Genomic DNA, 21,222 nt, shown 5'->3' on the forward strand with positions numbered 1-21,222 from the left:
TTTACACGATTACGTGAGTCATTAGTGCATTAGGACGCATAAAGTAGTTATTTTATGCCCGGGCTTAGCAAATACTTATTTTCTTAACAAATACGGAAAGCCATACTTTTCCATCTTTCCCACACATGATTGCAGTCGGCCGGGTAAAAGATAATGTTGTGAACTAATCTCCATATGAAGAGGATCAACCTCAAACTTGTCCAACTTCGATTAGATATAACTATAACAAAATTTCTTTTTTCTCTCAAAGGAAAAGTGGAAAATCTATTTCTAAGATGTCTTAATGATAATCACAACATTCTAACGAGCTACGTCGTTAATTAGATTAAGATTAGCAACTGAGTTTCTTACTAGAACTCTCACTTTCCACCTTTTGATCCTCGCAACTACTAAACCTCGTATCATAAATATCATACGGATCAACAGCCTTAAAATTTTCATCTAAGTTTCTTCGTTCCGCAATTATTCGTTGCACACTTTCTTGACTATCGTACCTTAGAGGCTTGAAACATTCAATCTTATCAGTACTGAATTCATCACTATTACTTGGAACTTTTATATTATCGTCCCTTGCCGCTTCCGGCACCGCAAGGGAAGCAAGGAATGGAGTTTCCTCACAAATGTCCATGGACAGCTGTTTTTGAAACAAATGTTTTGTACTGCCATATAATCGGTTGACAGGTTTGCTTTCATGCGGTACTGACAACCTATTAGTTAAGTCTAAGGCATTGTCGTTTAATTTTTTACTTCCTTTTTGATCGTCGATTTTTGGCACTTGTAATTGATGTAAAGTCAGGAAATCTTTGGGCGGATATGTTAAGATTTCATCTAAGTTGATGCGCGTAGGCTCCCTGGAGACTTCATCTAGAGGCGAGTCCTCACAAGGGGCTGCTACTTCTTGAATACTGTAGATGTCCGAAACGGAATCGTCAATATTCTTCATGTCTTCTATGTTGGACAGCATGATTGGCAGGTGACTATGTAACGTTTGGCGGCGGGACCGAGAATACTGCTTTTCCATTGTCGTTTGTGCTCCCGATCCAGGGGAGTTAAACGTGAAGTTTGCGGGTAAGGAGAGCACCTAAAACAAAGTTTTAGCGGATAATGTGTCATAAACTGTTTAGTAGTTGTAAATTTTTTTTTTAATTGCTCCCAACAGCACTGTTTTGATTGATAAAGAATTAAACAATTTAATGATGGTACTAATCAAATAAATCAAAGCAACGCTGTTTGCAAACGAGTCGCATTAAGCAAAAATTTAAATACAAAGCGTTTTCGTTTTACGGCAAGAAGGCCTCTAAAGATGAGAAAGACGGCAACTATGGAAACTTTTTTATCTAGGAAGCGTACAGGTGTGTGTAAATAGATTTGTGGAGTAAGTTGTACTGTTTAGGTGATAGAAGAAAGTATTGAACATGTCTATAATATCCAAACTTTTGAATTCAGCATTAAGTCTAGAGCTGGCTGAATCAATTAATGCAACTGAAGTAAATAAGCCTAAAGACTCGTACACACAGAAGCAACATTCAATGTCGACCGTGATGAATTATCTTTCTTATAATTAAAATATTACGTTGAAGCGGAAATTGAACATCCCCGCCCCCTGCGAATTTTTGGAATCATTGTTGCGATGCTAACTCTGTCTCGTGTTGATTCTGTGTCGATAGGCCTTAAGCCAACTTTTTAACTGTACATAGTTATTTCTAAGTTGAATTACCTACCTTTAAAAAATATCTGTTTATCTGAAGTGTTGCTAGTTCAGTACTGGAAGAGGTGTTTCAAAAAAAAGTTTTGTCCAATCTGTATGATGCCTTATTGTTTTACAAAGATGAGTAATAATCAAAATGCGGAACGAATGTCTTGATGGAAGAGTAAGTTCCACATTTTAAAATTTACTAAAAAACTAAAAACTGGGTCTCAGTTTTTCAAGTGTTTTAGCAAAATGTTGGCAATACAGTCGATTTAAGAACGTATTCTTGTTAAGTCTTAAAATACTTTGCCCTAATTGAACTGGCCTTGAACATATCTCTTAAAATAACCGAATATCCAATAATGGTGCTCGAAAAACGGTCACTCAGTATATTAACTAATTTAAATCTAATACTAAAACAGAATTAGATCAGAATAATTATACAGGGTGTTTGAGTAATCGATTAATATTTTAAGGCATATTTATCTTGTTAGAATTATTATTCGACTTGGTGATATTTCGTCAATAAGAAACTGAATATTTGAAAAGTAAACGTTCAGAAAAACGACAAAGTCATCACCTAGTTAGCCATTTTTCGTCAAAGCAATCGCCTAGTCGGCTAGTAGACATCAAAGTCCTCACCTAGTTAGTCACTATACGTCAAAATAATCACTTAGTTAGCTATTTTAAAAGTAAATCCTGCGCAGAGAGATCTATAAAAACACACGGCATCATTAGCTAAATGGCTTCATTATCGGGCGTTCGTAAAAATTATACTGAATACTCTAGACAGTTTTAATTTCCGAAATGTTTGAATTAAGGCGAAATGGCTTTTAAAATATTGTAAATTTTGTGCAAAAGATTCTTTAAATTGGTGGCCTAACACTGCAAATCTTCCAAATAAATGACTTTGTAGCTCTGACAGTTTGCGAGATCCTTTCACTAACCAAGAAAAACAACTCACTCTGTAGAGGTAAATATGCACTCAATTTGCTTGTCCATATTTCTACATCGAGCTACTAAACACCCTGTATATAAGTAGTATAGTTTAGAAGAAAGATATGTAGACAATGTTCTTTAGAAGGAAGACATAGTCAAGTGTGATGGAGATAAAGAGTGTAGTGCGTGCATCTAAATAGGAAGGTACATTTGAGATTGGCAAATACCTCAAATTCAGTTTTGCTTTGTTTAGTCTGAAAAAGCTGTAACAATAATGTATTATGTTTTGTCAAAATGTTGGGGTTTTTAAACATCATCAGGTTCTTCATGGATATGGAAAATCTAGATTACAAAAGTACTCAGATAATGTAAAAAATTTAATAAATCAAAATAACAATATTTTCCAGATATAGGTAAACATCTAGAAGGAATCACTAAAACTTACTTTATGAAGTTTTTTCTCAAGACCAGAGTGGCACTCTTGTGCATCCAACTGAAGGGCTAGACACAACTCCCTCCGCTCATTTTGTTCTTGCTTCTCTTGGAACTCTCTCTCTAGTTGAATATCCATGTCCTGCTCATCTTCCAAATGTTTATGCGATTCTTCCAAATGCTTCATCAGAACTGCTACCACCACATTCACCAGAACGAACTGAGCCATAAGAACGAAAATGACAAAAAATATCGGCGCAATGATGGGTGATATGCAACAATTCTTTATACAGTCATCGCTTGAGTTACATTCTTCATTATACAGGGTGTCTTTCATGATTCCGTTCCAGTTGTCCCCAGTTGCCACTCGAAATAAAGTGAGAAATGCCATGCCAAAGTTTTCGAAGTGAGCGTGCTCTCCTAAACCCTGACAAGGGGTGACCGTGCAATCTAGCCGGCCAAATAGTTCGACACCCAGGGCTGCGAAAATGAAAAATAGGAGGAAAAAGAGGAGCCCTAAGTTGCCGACTTGAGGGAGGGCTTGCATGACCGTGTCTAGAAGTGCACGGATACCCTTCGCCATTTTTAGGAGTTTAAGTACTCGGGCTATGCGCATTACGCGCAACACCTGTAACAAAAAAAATTACTTTTAAAGTTCAGATGGGTTGATGTAGCAGAAAAACTTCTTTTTAGATGAGCGTGAAGGTAATAAGCCCATCCTAAATTAAAATACAATTTTTTCTTGTTTTTATTTTAATTCTTCAAGTGCTCACTGGATCGTGGCAAAAGGATGTAGGAATTAGAATAAAACTTTTCTAAGACCAATTAGACATTGACATTGTGAACATTAGTGATATTGTTTATACAGAGTATCTCAGGCACAATGAGACAAGTGAGCATTGGACGATAGAAAGTAAAAAATGTAGCCATTCCGGTTAACTTACCTTATATAAAAGTTGTTTGTTTTTCTACAAGGTACCAAAGTAATTTTTTAAATATTGTAAAATGGGAATGCAATGTGGATATTTAAAATTTTTTTTTTCTAAAAAAAATGGTTATGTAACCTGTTCGAAATTTAATCGTCTTGTATGTAGAATTGTTAGGTCTTTCAAATGGCGATATCAAAAATTGGGGTTTCAATTAAAAAAAAACAGAGTATGACGTCATGTCTACGACATTAATGACGTCATGAGAAATCTTTTTGTGTCAAAATTTACGCATTTATAAATTAAGATTGACGTATCCGAGCGATTTTTTTTTCATCTGTAAAGATTTTATTTAATATATTCCATATTTTACATCCACATTGTACATTTCACAGTTATTAATTTAATGACATGAAATTTCCAGGGTATGAATGTGATAGAATGAGTATGGAGCAAAATCAAATAAAAAATGACTCAAAGAGAGCAAGAGTTTGAAAATTTAGGTGACAGCGATTGCGGTTAGGGAAGAGTAATGGTGAAATTTCAATAGATTATCAAAATTTGGTGGAGAGTATGGCGAAAAACATAGTGGAAATAATATGTGAATTTATTTTACACAACTCTATGTTTTACTAGAGAAAAAATATATAAAAATTGAAGACAATATTTACGAGAAGTTTAAAAAGAGACTAACTTTTTGAAAAGTAAATGCTTATTTTAAGTATTTTTATAAGATTTTTTTATCTAGTTGTCAAATTGGAGTAAATTTAGGATTACGAATGTTACTTGTGCCAAGTTTCATAGCTGTAATTCTAATAGAATCCAATATAACATGTGGTAAAAATTTCTTCAACACGTAAAATCTAACAATCTGCGTTAAAAACGTACTATATCTATATAAGCCACAAAAAATTCAATGAAGAAGTGAGAACAGGAAGGTAGCAAAGATGAACATTTATCGTAATAGAAACTTATCATATTTTGTAGAATTTACTCCAGCGTTTTAGTCGTAATTTCATATTTTAAAAAGTTAATTTTAATTAAGTATTGAAAATGTATGTGAGTATGAAAAACTGGCAATCAAGGCATTATTGTTTTGTTTCCAAAGTTTTTTTTTTCAAAATGTGTTGCTCCCACATGACAATTTTTTTATAAAACCACGTGTCGATTTATTCGTATTTAATTGACTTCAGTTTTTGACACCCTATAAAATTGAAACAAACAACTTTGGTATGAGGCAAGTTTAGCTACGCTTTGCATCCATTAAAAGATTCCAATCTTTTCGGCTTTAGGGTGTTTTGTAAACTGAACCATCATATGCACATACTCACCCGAATAATTGTAGGATTAATAGGGATTATTTTCATCTCGTTTTCCTTCATTTCTTCAATGATGATCCCGAAAACCGAAAGTATCACAATAGCCACATCCAAAATATTCCATCTATCCTTTATGTACATCTTGATACCAAGTGCTATCAGTTTCATTATGCTCTCCAATATAAAAACTGCCGTGAAGAAGTAATTAAAAATTCGTAGCAAATACTCCCAAATCGTCGGCATTTTATAACTTTCGGTTGCCATCGTAACAACATTTAATCCTATCACAGCCGCTATGGCGAGGTCGAAATATTTCGAAGTCACGATTTTGTGAATGAACTGCCTCCAGTTAGGATAATTGATATAATATGGTGGCTCATTCATTCCTACAATTCAGTTGTTTTATTATCTTGTAAGAACAGGAAATTCGGAACGTACTTTTCCTCCTTTTTTCCAGCTGTAAAGCCCGCTTAGCCGCCCTCCTTATCCTCTCTTCTTTCTCTTGCTCCTCCCTGCACCTGTGAAAATTTTCAACCACCACTCCCACGAACATATTCAGAACGAAAAAGCCGACAAGTAAAATGAACGAAATGAAATACAGAAGTCTCCATTCGTTGTAGTTCGTAATGGGTTGTTTGTCGACTCCCACCGCGTCTAACCCCGTGTACATGATGTTAACCCACCCATCTCGGGAACTTAGAACAAAAAGTGACATAAGCGCTTGTACTAAATCATCAAAGTTGTATTTTTCGTTCTTCCATTCGTAACCACGATTATGGCAATCAGATTTGTTTACTATCCCAGTTATGTTCTCTCCAATGCAATGGTAGAAAGTGCCTTTAAAAAGCTGCACTCCCAGGATGCCGAAAATAATGAAGAATGTGCAACAAATTAGCACAATATTTCCGATAGGGCGAAGAGAGGAGAGAAGAGTTTGAACCACCAGTTTCAGCCCTGGTGCCCTGTTGATAACTCGTAGCGGTCGAAGCGAACGTAGCAAGCGAAAGACCTGAAAGATGACTTCACTCATAGTTTTTTATGTTTATGACTATCAGGCACTTACTCTTAGAATCCCAAATATTCTTGAAGTTGTGTCGTTAATAAGGAACATTATAATGTCAACTATCGAAATAATGACCAAAGCACCGTCCATTATGTTCCATCCGGAAGTGAAATAAGCGTTGGGGCCGTAGCACATGCCAGCAGCCACAACCTGCCAAATATAATTCTTGTTTTTAGGTTTACCTCTATTTATTTATGCACTTTCATGGAGAATGTACCTTTACGAACATTTCGAAGGCAAAGACAACCGAGAATATATAATTGCAACTCTGCAGAAATAATTTTTCTGGGCTTTCGGGTGGAATGTTGGGTCGTTCCATGGCAAGAGTTATGCAATTCATGGCAATAAACAGGAGAACAACATTATCGAAGTATTTTTGTTCTACTAGCCAAGTGCATTTATTGCGAAATCTGAAATAGATGATATTATAAGAATTTATGTATCCAGGTAAGAAATGCATAATTTTGTGTAACAAGCAGGATTCTGCGAAATTCACAGTTGCATAAAATTGTGTTTTGCTAACGAGTTTCGTGCAGCGAAACTCAACAGTACGCAAAATTCAAAGAATTTTTGACGTTATGGATAAGAAATTTTACCATGAGAACTAGTGTGAAGATATACTGTAAATGAAGATGATCGTCAAAGATAAGGTGACGCAGTTCCCCATACTCTGTATATTGAAAAAACAGCAAGAATTATAACGTAGGATAATTTTTTTCTCGTGTGCCAAGGTCGAAACTCCCTTACCTACTACTTACCTATTTTTCGGAGAAAACAAGTATAACGAATATTCATCCTTCCCCTTGAAACATCCAATCTTGGGCTCAATAATCATCTCCACTCTATCGATGATGCTCAGTCTTGGTGAAGAGGGTGTTACGCTCTCTTCCAATTTTATCTGATTGGACAAAGTAGTATCTGTTAAGCTATTATCTTTTAGGTTATTTAACGGTTTATTCTCGATATGGTCACATTTTCTGGACGGGATAGGGCTAGAGCTTTTGAGGTTTTGTTTGGAATGGTGCTCGTGGTGTTCGCGGAGACTTCTGGAAGTGCTTTTTGGTGATTTAGAGAGGGAGTTTCGTCTAGTTAAAGCCGATTGTGTAGTGCTCACCTAAAAAACATCAATATTTTCCAGCTTAAAACCGAGCGAAAAGTGGAGCAGCGTAAAGCTACATCGACAGCCTCATAATTAACGTGAAAGTTAGTGAAGTAAGTGTAGAATACTTACGCAATTGCATTGTTTCCTTCGTATATTTCGAAATTGCAGTATGGTACAAATTTAAATTATTTATTGATTTTAATTACTGATTAGTTAACTAGTTTAATTTTAATCATTTAGTTAATTATGAGGATGCGAATGTAGCTTAATGCTTAAATTCACATCGATTCGTACAATGTAAGCAAAATTGAAAAGAAATAAACATAAGGCATTACTCGTTGCGATCGGCTACATGTGTTTGATCTACATCTAATAGCGTTCTGTGGAATAATTGCGGTTCTGACGACTTTGTTATTGGGCGGATCTCGGTGTGTATCATTTTGAATCCGAATAGATGATTGCAACAATGAATCATTCCTCAAGCTGGCCTGAAATACAAAAGTGCGAAGAGCAAAGCAGAATGACTTATGATAAGTGTAGGTGCTAGCTAACTAGCCACAATATCTACATTAGGTATGAAACAACGACTTTGCTCATTTCATGATTAAAGTCATGTTCCAGATATTTTAGCACCGTCAATGCAGCTAGTTAGATGCATAGCTTGTTCAACTGACTTAAGAGCATCTCAAACTGCTCCATTAAAGAAAGAAGGGCTCAAGTTTCTTCAGATGTGTTAATGAATTTAAACAGTCGATAAACGTAAATTATCTAATATCTTTTTAATTAGCCAACAAAAACAAAATAAAAGATTAAATATGTAGAAGCAAGAAACTTGCAGCTTTCTAAATTGAGACTGTGCAAAATTGCTTCTACTTCGCCTAACTTGCGCAAAAAAATCCGGGTAATTCATATGCTTTCGAGTATTTATGAAGATCTCACTCAACATTATATCAACATATCTTGATGATATTCAAGAGTTTGCTATTGAAGCAGTTAGAAGCGATAGCAATATTTTCTTGTGTACAACTAATCAATCTAACCCAGAAGCTTCTCCTGATACTTCGCACCAGAAACACGAAACTTCCAGCTTTCTGGATGAAGATTGTACGAAACTTCTTCCATCACGAAATTAACGATTACTAGTAATGAAGGCAATGAAGTTTCAAGCCGTGCGTATAATATTACGTAATAATGTTCAGCTGGGACACGCTGATCAATTAGCATAACCCTGATAACAGCGCCATGTGACGTGTGTAATATGTGTTGTTTTTTGATTTTGGAGTACATACAAAGCAAACGTCATCTCTGGAGATTCGCATAATTATTAACAGTTTAAAAAGTTTATTATTTTGGAACTAAAAAGAAGTTTTTCGTATAAATATTCGACTTAAATATTAAGTAAAATATTTGGAAAACTCATGAAAATCCTCCACACTTTTAAATTTACCCCTTTTCAATTCTGCTAGAAATAACGGGGATATTTGAGGGTGCCCCAAAAACTTGGATGACCCTGTAGATACATAAGCTCAAGTCATTGTTTCGGACTTACCTATTTAAAAATATAATGAATCGAATATAGAAACGTTACTGCAGTTTAAAGATGTAACTTACATGCCTGACAACGCCTTTTCCGTTACATTGGGAATGATCTCTTCCATTGTTTAAGGGTACGGCTTCAGAGTCGGATCCTGATTTATCCCTCTTAACTCTCAGGCTTGATTTTCTTTAAAATGAATTGAAATCTACGTTGTTAAATGACATCACCAAAGAATACTCATAACATTTCAGGCTATGAGTATTTTGGCAGCTTTACCTTGGTAGATTCCACGACATTTTTCTTTGCAATTTTTCTTTATGGGGATTCTGCTTCATCTCGTTTTTGTTGCAGCTAACTTGTACGACTTTTTCTGAGAACGACATAGTTTTCATTCCAATTTTTTCATTGTGTGTTACTATCCTTCCTGAAGGAACTTGATGAGTTTCCGTTGGAGGTTTTTCAAATATACGGAAAGTCACAGGAAGTGGAGAGAGAGAAGGAGGTTTTAGTAGACTTAGGCTCTGGAAAAAATACCGAGTGATTTTTTTTAATATGACCCATAGAGATTTCTATCGCTGCTTTTTTTCAAATTTAGGCAAAATTACCTAACAAATTATTTATTAAGCTGATTAGGTTAGTTTACTTTCAACTTATATTACCTATCGCGCTGTAATATAAATGATTAATGAACGCTGTATTGCAACTATATCACAAATTAACTTGGAACTATTATAAATTCTGAGGAATATGAAGACAAGAAAAATTTATTTCCGGTTAAAGAGTGCGTTTTTATTGACCATTCCTGTCGCAATTCTACAGGTAATATCAACTGAAAACTTGAATTTAACCCGAACTAACCTAAACCAGCTTCATGAATATAGTTAGGGAATTTTATGGCTAAATTGTAGGATGTAAGGCAGCGAAATATACTGCGTGACAAAGAAAGGTAAACACCCATTAAAGATAATTTTATTTTGATAATTTTTTTTGTACGTGTTCAGTACCACATACTTATTCAATGATTACATTTTCAGCAAGATCAGAAGAAGAACTTCATTTTTTTTTCAATAGTGTGTTGAGCATCCACCGTTCCTTATACACCCATTGATACGCCTGGGCTCGGATCTAATAAGATTGTCAATGTCTTCTTGAGGTATCTCATTCCAGGCAATCTGAACTTCATGAGTAAGGGCTGCTAAAGTCTGTGGAGGGTGCTGTAAATTCAACAGTCTGCGGCCAATCATGTCCCAGACATGTTCAATAGGAGACAGATCCGGCGATCGAGGTGGCCAGGGTAAACGGTTGATTTGATGTTGATCCATGAACGTTATTGTTTGCCTAGCAACATGAGGTCTAGCATTGTCTTGCTGGAAAATAGCGTTCGGGATAGTTCGAAAATATGGAATCACATATGGCTCCAACACTTCTTGGATATAGCGTTGGGCAGTCATGTTGCCTCTAATGAAAACTAGGGGTGACCTGCTATCATATGCGATAGCACCCTATACCATAACGCCTATAGTACGGTGGACATGACGCTCTCTGTCAAATTGTGGATCTCGCCTTTCTCCCCGTTGCCTTCTCACTCATGCCCGACCGTCGTTCATCCCCAGACAGAAGCGGGATTCATCACTAAAGATCACCTGAGTCCATTCTTGGTCCCACTGAATCCTCTCTCTACACCATTGTAAGCGGTTAGATCGATGTTCGCGAATGAGAGGTAGCACCCAATGCGAACGATAGGACAAAAAACTTCGTATTCGGCGATATACTGTACGCATACCAACCCTATTCCCATGTTCTTCAAACCACTGATTTGCAATAGCTCGACTGCTGCTAAATCGGTCTCTAAGAGCCAAAAGTCGCAATCGACGATCTTTGCGCTCTGTGGTTCCTCTGAGTCGCCCAGTGCCTCTGGCTCTGTGCCCACGGCCTTCCTGAGTCCACGCCTGGTAACACCGCACTATGGTTCCTAAGGATCTGTTAGTTCTTCTAGACACTTCTCTGACCGACAGACCAGCTTCGCGCAACCCAACAATCCGCCCCCTCTCAAAGTCACTAAGCTGACGGATCTGTTCAATTCTACGCACTCTAGGCATAATGAGTAAAAATTATGACCGATTGCAACACACTTCACAAAAGTTGCGATGCAAATGTGAACAAAAATGTTTAAACAAAATTTTATTTTTTTAAGGAACGACCCATGGAAACTTAAAAAAAATTAACAGATAAACTTGAAATTTTGATCATTTCTTTCTTTTTTTAAGATAAGTCAACATGTAAAAAATTATCAAAATAAAATGGTTTTTAATGGGTGTTTACCTTTCTTTGTCACGTAGTATACATTGCATTGAAATTTCTAAGGCTCATGTCAAAACAGGGCAGTACATTCACTTTATATCTTCCGTGCCTGTAGCAACCTATAAATCTTTTAATTTACTGTGGTTCTTCAAGCTCATAAATGAGATGTCTAAGTGAATTAATATTCTGTGCAGATGTGGCTGGACTTACAGAACTTCTCTGGGTACCAGAATCTGTGCTAGAAGGGCATAATGAATGGTCAGCTTCAGTGTCACTTGTCGCACTAGTGACATTATAAAGGAATTCTGGAAAATCAGCGTCTAACGTGTTGCTGGGGGAATCTTGGGGCGTGGCTGCAGTATGGGTTATTATAGGAGGAGATGTCTGGAACAAAAGCAAAAGAAATGTTTTGTAAGACTGTGACCAGGAAAGATTCAACAGCCTAATATATATCCTAGATTAAGATTCATCTATCACATTTTTACTATCATGCTCTTACCGATCCAGGAGGTTGCTTGAGCAGTGACTCTTTCTGAATATTGCACTTTGGTTCTCGAATATAACAGCTTTCCTTGGAATTTACGTCTTTAATGTCGCACTTTGTTAAGGTTTGTACAGACTTTTGGCCGCTCGAGTTCTTTATTTTCGATATTTCAACAGTTGATTTCCAGTAGTTCTTCTTGTCCTGCCAAAAATCACTGAACTAATTTTGAATTTAAATCATTTTTTTCATACATTGGAGTAACTGTCAGAAGATCCGGTCTCCGACCTGCTACTGGCATCACTAAGTTCCCTAAAATTTGCTTCTAATATACAAGACATTTTACGTCGTGCCAGTTCTCTTTGCTCTCTTTCTCGCCTCTCGTTCCTCTCCGAACTGAAGCCTTCAACCAAAATGGCTACCAAGAGGTTAAATAACACGTAATTTCCAAAGGTCATAAGTGCAACAAAGTAGAGAGCAGCCCAATGGGTCGTTCGTGCCATACCATTTGATAGGACCATATTCCAGTCCTCTTGGGTTAGTATCTGAAATAACGTTGCAGATCACCTTCAATGTCTTCATCTACTTCTATTTGGGGCAATGAAAAAAAACGAGGATTTGTTGCAATTGAATCATAGTTCCACCATTCATCATGAGAGCAAATTATGTCAGTGTGTTTGCTTATTGATAATCATGTTTATAATAATCTAAGATTCATCCTACAAAGGCGACTAGCATGAGATTATGGCAGAGTACTCGGCCTTTTCGTAAATCACGGTAAAAATCCGGGTACACTTGGACGTGAACTGTTTGATATGGACTCTGAATGGGATTAGCGTGGTATTATACAAAAAATGGCCCTGTATAATGTCGAAAGATGGCCAAATTGTTCCTCCAAAAGCATTCAATAGCTTCCTTCTAACAGGGGTAGAAAACCAACTCCAACTCCTCAGAAACACTTAGAAATATGCCTAAGGTGCCCTGACTGGTGAACTGCTCATGTTTCTGCGAATCTGAATGCGGTTAAATTTTCTATTGAAATTACCAATAAAAACTTGACTTTAATTAAAAGCCCATTTTGGTGAAATAGTCTAAAAATTAATGACCGCAGCCTCTTAGCTGGATTGGTGTGAGAATTGCTTTAAGTGATAAAGTCTGATTTAACGAGGCTCAGGCAAAGGCTCATAATCTTAGTATAGGATCGATTTTCTGTTTCTTAACGCATGCGCCACCTCACTGGAAAAAACAAAGTTAATTTTATTTACTTAGATCACTGTTAAATAGTCAAATCACGGCTATTTTGCATACATAAAAAATAAAGGAACTTAAGGAGTAAAAAGTGCTTCCGCTCTGAATCCATTTTCTATCGTTACTTTGGTGTGAAGAGATCAAAGCTCCTCCGTTAAGTAAACCTTCTATCACTACATATGTTGGGTGGTATCAGGTTATAGCTGATGATACAGTCATACTGGCCGAGTGTGTTTCACGGAGGAAAGTTTGGAAAAAGTTGTAATAATGTTTTCTACGTAATTCATCTTGCTCTACATATGGTTAAAAGAGGACCATATCTAACTATTAGTGGTGTCAAAATCTAGTTAAATTGCAACAAATCCAAATTATTTAATACAAGAAGAATCAGTAAATCTAGTAAACATTTCATACTATTCTTAATGATCTAAAAATATAAATTTAATAGATCTCACTTGAAACACAGTAACAGTAGCCCATAGGATGTTGTTGAAGTGCTTCCGGTCGCATTGGCACCTCTCGTCTTTCAATTCGAGCATTTCGCATCCACAATGTTGAACAGTGCCCTGCTCGTCTACATAATTGCAAAACTTACCACCAAACAGGTACATACCCAGAATGCTAGCAAAATGTATGAATTTTGTTAGAGATGGGTTTATTTTATAGGTTAAAGGGTTTGAAGGGATTAATGCTTCTCGAGGTTAATAATTTGTGTCTGGGTTAAAATTTTGTGTTGGATTAAATCAAACTTGAGAAAATATATTTATATTTTTTATTTATGTTGGAGATCAGTGTTGAGGATTGTATGGCTTTTTATGATTGATGAGACTGAAATTTTACATATATTCAAGTAATATAGAGAACGATTTCTATAATCTACAACAATAATTAATGAATTAATAAATAATTTAAGTAAAAGAAATACTGTCTATGATTGAAATCTAGTCTGAGTGTTAACAAATCAGATGCTTTTAGACAAACACAACTGCAGGGGTGACATATTGATAGAACACACTCAAAGCTTCAACATAAAGTGTATTATGGCAACATAGAGGCATGCACAAATATGTACATATATTTATCTACCATCTACATGATAATGCTTTATTACATGACTCATTATGTATTAAATAGATAATTATGTAAAATATTCCGAAATTTTTCAACCTTAAAGCAGATTCTAAATGTGTATTAAGTTGAGCAATTTTGCTCTAATTCAATCGATCATATGTTGTTAAATAACTGAGATACTCATGCATGAGCTCGAAAAACGCGTATCCCGCATATTCTTTATATTTTATCTGTTTGTGCCTCTATAGGTTATAAACATCGCATTAGGCCTTTTTGGACACGATAATCCGGATCAGATTGATTTCTATCTGACTATCAATAAATCGGATTGTCTAGTTACCACTAGGATTCCTCCCATTGATTGAAAATCACCTTATACGGGTCAATCAGATCCAGATCATTGTTTCTGAAAGCCTTTGTTATTTTTTCATGACTCAGATTTAACATACCTCAAAATAGACAGGGCCAAACGGTTCTTAATGGCCGGTGGCCGTTAAGGTCAAACCCACCAACAGACATATGTATTCACCAACAGAAATATGCTAGTATAATTCTATATACATATGTATATGTTATTATAACTTATTACAAACCTAGGGATGCCATAGATGTTTTTACTCTCTGTACATAAAGAGGAGCAGAAAATGTCAAATTCTAATACGATTGTGCTACGTTTCTAACACAAGTTGAAGTTTGCTGAATTTTTTTCTGCATTAAGTTGTAAAATTTCGTCATCACTGTCAATGTGTGTTATTTATATAGTCAAAAAGATCTGTATTCCATGGCGATCCGAGATTTTTCATAAGTTGGAATAGCATATAATTTTTCATTATGTCATACATGTTAATTGATTCAACAATGCCTCCTTACTGAAACTTCCCATTTTAATAAACGAATATCGTATTGTGACATATTTACACCTTTTTATCAAAAGTCTTCACAAACACACTGTCCACCTTCTCTGCGATGGACTTAGCCAGTAGAACTTTTTTTAATTATAGAGGTAGTGGAATGAAAAATATTGAACGATATACGGCCGATATGTAAATAACGTACGCACTAGGGTTGATTACAACACGGTTGCGCGGCGGTTTAGAACTTTCCTCCGTACACGTTATTTACTCTTATTTACTTATTTAATTTCACCAATTTCAGTTTATGTAAATATCTACATTCCGAAGAGCGATACGTGTCATGGAAATCAGCGAGGAAATCGTCAACATGTGCTCAGAAATGAAATTATCACGAAATATTGTTTTTTAACGTCTGAAATTCATTAATAGAAGCAAGATGTTTTACTGCTGGCGATGCCAAAAAATATCGTACTCTTCGTTAAAACAATTTTAATCATTGATGCCAAAATGCGTTAACATTAACATATTTTATTATATTTTATTATAACAAACTCGATATTTTTTATATCATGTAAGAAAACCAAGCCAATGGCTTAAAAACATATTGGCATTTTATCGGATTAGTTTTCTTCGATTCTCAGTACAGAGATATCGGTATCTGGCGTAGCTAGAAAATCGGTTAAATGCCTGGGATACTTTAAGTTTAGGGAAGTAAAAATTAGATACCTAGACTGATAAAAATAAATCGATAAAACTATGTATTTTTTATATGTCATGAGTGAGTCATGAAATTTTCCAAAATGTAAAAGTTGATTTAAGTTGCTAGTCTAAATACTACACAAATATTTATTAATTTAAAAGACTTTATAATTTTTTCTAGTTGCGGAGGTTCCCGTACTGCCTCACTCTGGACTTATGAAAAACATAAAACTTATGCATGCACCTAAGAGTGTGAAAAATTTGTGAAAACTAGACTATATTTCAAGCAAACCAATACCTCAACCTACCTTGAATTGAAGATCACATCACAGAATGGCAACTTATTTTTACCGCTTTAATTCTTAATAAAACTTTTCAAGATAAATAACCAGAAAACCGCATTTAGTACATCACCTTTGAGAGCGTTAAATCTTTAACATTCGCAAAATTATTGCAGATATATAAAGATAACTAAATGCAGTTGAGTTAGGGAAAAAAATTATAATACCTGGAAGACGGTTACGAGTGACCACAAAAGGGAGTCAAAGTTTTTCCTATCTTTATCTTCGTCAGAATTAGATTTGCAGACTCCTTCCTCGTTATATTTTTGCTCTTTACAAAACTTGCACCCAAAAATATTCATACCCAGTATACTAAAAACATCCCAAAAATCAGCATTTATGGTTATCAGTTAATGGTGGTTAGTAACTTTATGATATGAGTGAGTTTATTGTGAATTTAACACCCTACGTGTTTTACTGACTGATTTTTACAGCATTTTATAACTTATACGACAGTAACAATCGACGAATGTGATATTTGGAATGTTAAGTATGATTTGAAAATAAAATTATAAATAGGGACATTTTTAAGCACTTTGTATAACGGTTTTGACTGTAGGTATTAAATTGTTCTATGTACAGGAAGTATTCTTTGTTTGACAGTGTAAGGTGCAGTATCAAGTGCAAATAAAGAATTTAAATAAACTGAAAGAAGAAAAGTCTTAAGAGAAGTTACAGTGGTGTACACAGTATACAAATTTCTCTAAACATCAACTAAATAAAAGTAACCAATATTCTAATTAACATATGTACACAATAAAAAATAATTAATCAAATGCCACCCCTACCCACCATAGATATCTTTATTTGGTTTTTAAATGACATCCCGTATGTGCAGAGTTAGTAAATGTATTTTAAATTTGACAAAAGTTATTATGCAGTAATGAAAAACCAAACAGGAAGAATTTAGTTTTTTATTGATAGCTATTTATGTAATTAATCAAGAAATAAAGAGATTTATTTATTAACTACTAAGATAACACAAAACAACATTTTTTAATGAGTTTCAAATACATTTTATTTGTTGATATTTGAAAAAAAAATTTTCAGGTGGCTTGAGGCCGAGTTGTTGGAAACATGATTTAAATTCAGTTCTGCTAACTTTATTTTCGCATTTTACGAAAATGCACGAGGAACTTGTTTATATTAAATTAGTCGTAATGAGACTCCAATGAATTTCTTATAAACGTCAAAATTTACCAAGGTCACTCGACCTTGAATGGAGTTTCAGCCGCAATTCAACAACTCAACCTAAGAGTGCAATCTTATTCCCTTCCGGATACGCAATTAAAGTCCTAGTTTATGACCTAGGGAGTAAAAGCAGTTCCAGGAATATACCTCTGGCATTGTAGCAGTACAATGATTAATTACTTTGAACTAACCGCACATCCAAAAATCTAGAAGAATTAGATGTATTGATCCTATATTCCGCCATTGATTTGTACCCTTATGACGCCATTTTGACGCCAGAGATCCCTCATGCGCCGGCGTAACCAAGGCAAATATAAGATGTATAGTATTGTGATTTCGCCGTCGACGATTAGTGCCTAATTTACCAAAGACGGCTGACAAAACTGTGAAAAACAATGTCATATACATTTCTTTTAGATCGTTGGTCTCAAAGCTGGTTCTTTTGAGCCCTAGGCTTTTATGGAATTAAAAATTTCATTCAGTTGTTCCCCTTTTTATTTCACGGCCTTCGGTATCAACTCGGTTAAAAAAAAAGAAAAAGAAAGAAAGACTCCTGTGTTTGAACCTAAGTGAAATTAGGTTGAGAATTGATCTTTAAGCGATGATTCTAATATCGTTATGTCCTCGATTTTTATTTTGCTTCAGGACTCAATACCTTTCTAAAATACGAGGTCCAATATACCTCAGATTAGTTTGAAAATGCGGCTGTCAAAGAAAAGGGAATATAGAGGGATTAGCAGGTTGCAAATCTTTTCAAATTTAAAGGGGAATCCGAGGGGCATCTGAGGTTTGCACTTTTCTGACTTCTCTGGATATGCGGTTGTCAACTTCAGGATAATATAAAAACCGGTGAAATAATTTCTTAATAACAAATTTTTGTCTATGCTCGTCTGAAAAAATCATACGGGCGCATATGCTGAACTTTCACAATTTACTGATTGTTACAATATGGTGGGCTATAGGTCGAAATTATCGAAATTGCTACTCCAAATCGTTCATTTCAAAATAACGAAACTTTTTCAGATTCAAAAATTAGAAATTCTGCACTAACTTTTGTCAAATTCGAAGTGTGTGGCTGTGAACTAGTTCTGAAAAATATAACCTCGTTAATGCCACTTACCTAAATATAAATATGAACAGTATGAGTAACGAAAAGAATATTGCAACGTTATCCATTGTCCTTAACATGACAAACAACTGCCGCCTTAAGTTCGGCATAAAGCGAACAAGTTTTAGTATCCTTAAAAGTCTAAATGTTCGTAGAACCGACAAGCCTGAATCGGTATGCAGTTCTTCGTCTTGTGTAAAATTCTTAAACAATTCTATTGCACTAAAAGAAAATAAACACTTAAATCATATAAGCATTACAAGAAGCGTTGACAACATTCAAGAAAATCTCATAATTTAAAATTTAAATTTTATTATCAAGGATTTTCATGGGATTTTCTGTGAACGTTTAGGTAACTCATGCTCACTCACCTTAAGATGACAATTACACCATCAAAAACATTGAACCCATTGGAGATATACCCGAATGGGCCTTCGGCAACTATTTTAAGAACCATCTCCACTGCAAACACAGCAGAAAAGATAATATTGGTTACTTCTACGCAATGAGTTAGCCAATTAGACTGTTGATGGTGCTCAATACCCATAGATAGGGTATTTATGAGAATTGCTAATAAAATCCCATGTTGAAAGATCTTATGCTCAACTAACGCCTTGATGTATTTTCTGATTGTTTTTAGTGTTTTTAAAATCCCTTTCACAACCATACATGAGCAAATGTAGAATTTGGATCGTTTTTCGTTCTTATATTCTGCTTCGCAGTGCCACATTTCAATGCAGCAACTGTAGTCCTGGAACAAAGTCAATAAATCATCTAAATAAGTTGGAACTCCTCTTATATAAAGGAAACTAACCTAAACCACATATAGGGAGCCCCAAAAGTAATGAGACAAAGAGCGACGGCACATTCCTGCCATTAAAGTATTAAGATCCAACGCAATTGTTGTATTCCGAAACTTAACAAAGGTACAAGGTGGTAAAGTTTAAATTTTATTTTTGATTTTATATCTTCACAGTCTTTTGGCCTATGGTACTGAAATTTAGTATTTGTGGGTTTTCGTAGAAAACAAGCGAATTCTATCGGTTATGTTGTAGTTAATAGGGGATACCACTTGAAACCTTCTTGGCTAGTTAAACAGGCTCTAATTTTTTTCTTTTACGTTTCTTTTGAGTTCCCCGTTTCTTTTGAGACACCCTGTATAGTCTAAGCTTGGTGAGTTAAAAGTTTTTTTCTAAGCGCTGAAGAGTGAAACCCCAAGATTTATAGTCTATAACTTAATTTATATAGGGGAAAACAGCGGCCGTGGCAACCCAAGATTGTTTATAACATGGAATAAAATATATAATTAATGTGCTCGTAACCGTTTCTAATTAGAAAAAAATCATGTCAAGGTCAGGCTTCATTACTACACCCATTCGTGCCTCATCCTCGTTTTACAAACTTAGATTCATGCACTAGTTCCAAGTGATATGGAGATTGCGTCCCTTATTGCACCATTGATAAATCTAACTGAAGCCTTCAAAGCTTGTCTACTTTTTGTATGATTGTTTTTTGCTTTATCGTAATATAGCATCCTTAAAATTTAGCTGTACCCTGATTGTACTTCTTACCTCCTCAGTGTTTACGGGCTGTATGTAACAATCTTCACCTTGTTTTTGTCTGTTATTCATTCCCTTCGACAGCGAATCAAAAAAAGAGTCCAAAACAACCTGTCCCGAAGGTAATGCCGCATTTATGGCTCCCAAAGCCAAAAGTTCTTGGCAGGTGAGTGCTTCTCCATTCATTAAGTCACTACACTCTTGAGCAATTTGCTGTTTTGTTTCCAACATTTGTTGCGCATTCGAGGGCCCCGTTATCTGCCAAATATTTCCGTCACCTGAAAGTTTCAGAGTAGTTTTAATGGGTATAGTTAGGTACCTACCTATTATTATTCTGTAGCATTAGTAACATCTATTATTTGGAGCTCCAATTGTAAAGTAGAACTATCTAAGAGCTCCTAAATAAATGCCCGCATATTGTTTGTAAGAGCATTTTCGTGACACTCTACTATAACCTCGATGTCGCGAAATTTTCAAGAAGGAAAATGCATATTTAAGGACGGAAACAAGGTCAGCACGATAACAGGTGAGTTGTGAGTTTTAGGGAGAAAAGAGGGTCGAGTTTTACATAATTAATTGGATTTCGTGGATTACCAGACATAAATATATTTTATGACCTTTGCGTCTTGGCAGTTTGAAGCTTTGGTCCCTCAGACGTTACACAGGACCTTCGACGATCAGAGATAAAAGTTGCTCTGCGTTGCATTTTGTTCCGATCAGACCAAAGCTCGGACGCCGAGTGAACTTTCTATGATAAATATTGCTTCTGTGGTAGAACTTTGAATAAAAATTGTCAATTTGCGCAAATTTATGTAAAGAGTGCTCCGATGCAATCTTTTATGTGCATACGAGTTGATTTTTCTTAGAATTTTAAGATTTCTCTATATCTTTCTGCGTTCTTGATGAATTGGCGTAGGATTTTCACTTTCACTCTTTACATTAGTGTTAGTAAAGATTTTGTAAACGAGAAATCTTTCGATGCCTATAAACCTCTTAAGCTCTCACGCGATTTTAATTAAGGCGAATACAGACCAACTTTTGACTCTATGATCCCGCTGGTCAAACAAAGGCACCTAAACTTTGCATTACTTGAAAGGTGGATCTTGTCTTAAGCGACTTTAAAGCTTGCCTTACAAGCTGTTTGCTCTTTAATTTAATAGTCAGATTTTAATTAAAGATAAGCGTCAATTAAGTTAATACGTTCACTATCATAAAACAATTAACCAACTTCCCATGACGTACATCTTTTTTTAGAAACTTTGATTATTATAATATAATAAGCCCCTATGTAGCAATAAAAAAATGGGAGATAAGTTGGATACACAATAGGATGCTATTCACTTATTTTAAAACGAACTGAA

The 21,222-nt window shown here is 35.3% G+C and overlaps 1 protein-coding gene across 5 annotated transcripts in view; it reads right to left on the reverse strand.

The window, feature by feature from the left end:
• Window positions 1-221: 221 nt before the first annotated feature.
• LOC136411076 (voltage-dependent T-type calcium channel subunit alpha-1G-like) overlaps window positions 222-21,222 on the reverse strand; it is a 50,635-nt gene continuing 29,634 nt past the window's right edge. For 2 of the 5 annotated variants that reach the window (XM_066393489.1, XM_066393483.1), the window contains 17 exons: window positions 19,874-20,139; window positions 18,674-19,053; window positions 18,315-18,524; window positions 13,494-13,659; window positions 12,045-12,335; window positions 11,809-11,994; window positions 11,520-11,693; window positions 9,285-9,529; window positions 9,083-9,194; window positions 7,807-7,959; window positions 7,128-7,483; window positions 6,587-6,779; window positions 6,370-6,519; window positions 5,745-6,315; window positions 5,319-5,692; window positions 3,075-3,689; window positions 222-1,081 (listed from right to left, as the gene is read on the reverse strand). In XM_066393489.1, coding sequence (XP_066249586.1) covers window positions 332-1,081; window positions 3,075-3,689; window positions 5,319-5,692; window positions 5,745-6,315; window positions 6,370-6,519; window positions 6,587-6,779; window positions 7,128-7,483; window positions 7,807-7,959; window positions 9,083-9,194; window positions 9,285-9,529; window positions 11,520-11,693; window positions 11,809-11,994; window positions 12,045-12,335; window positions 13,494-13,659; window positions 18,315-18,524; window positions 18,674-19,053; window positions 19,874-20,139 — 5,192 coding nt within the window. In that variant the 3' untranslated portion in view covers window positions 222-331. Of the gene's footprint in view, window positions 1,082-3,074; window positions 3,690-5,318; window positions 5,693-5,744; window positions 6,316-6,369; window positions 6,520-6,586; window positions 6,780-7,127; window positions 7,484-7,806; window positions 7,960-9,082; window positions 9,195-9,284; window positions 9,530-11,519; window positions 11,694-11,808; window positions 11,995-12,044; window positions 12,336-13,493; window positions 13,660-16,170; window positions 16,316-18,314; window positions 18,525-18,673; window positions 19,054-19,873; window positions 20,140-21,222 lie in introns of all 5 variants that reach the window. The other 3 variants (XM_066393487.1, XM_066393506.1, XM_066393497.1) reach the window with 3 other exon arrangements.

Source organism: Euwallacea similis, chromosome 1 (assembly GCF_039881205.1).
Source record: "Euwallacea similis isolate ESF13 chromosome 1, ESF131.1, whole genome shotgun sequence".
Lineage (NCBI taxonomy): Eukaryota > Metazoa > Arthropoda > Insecta > Coleoptera > Curculionidae > Euwallacea > Euwallacea similis.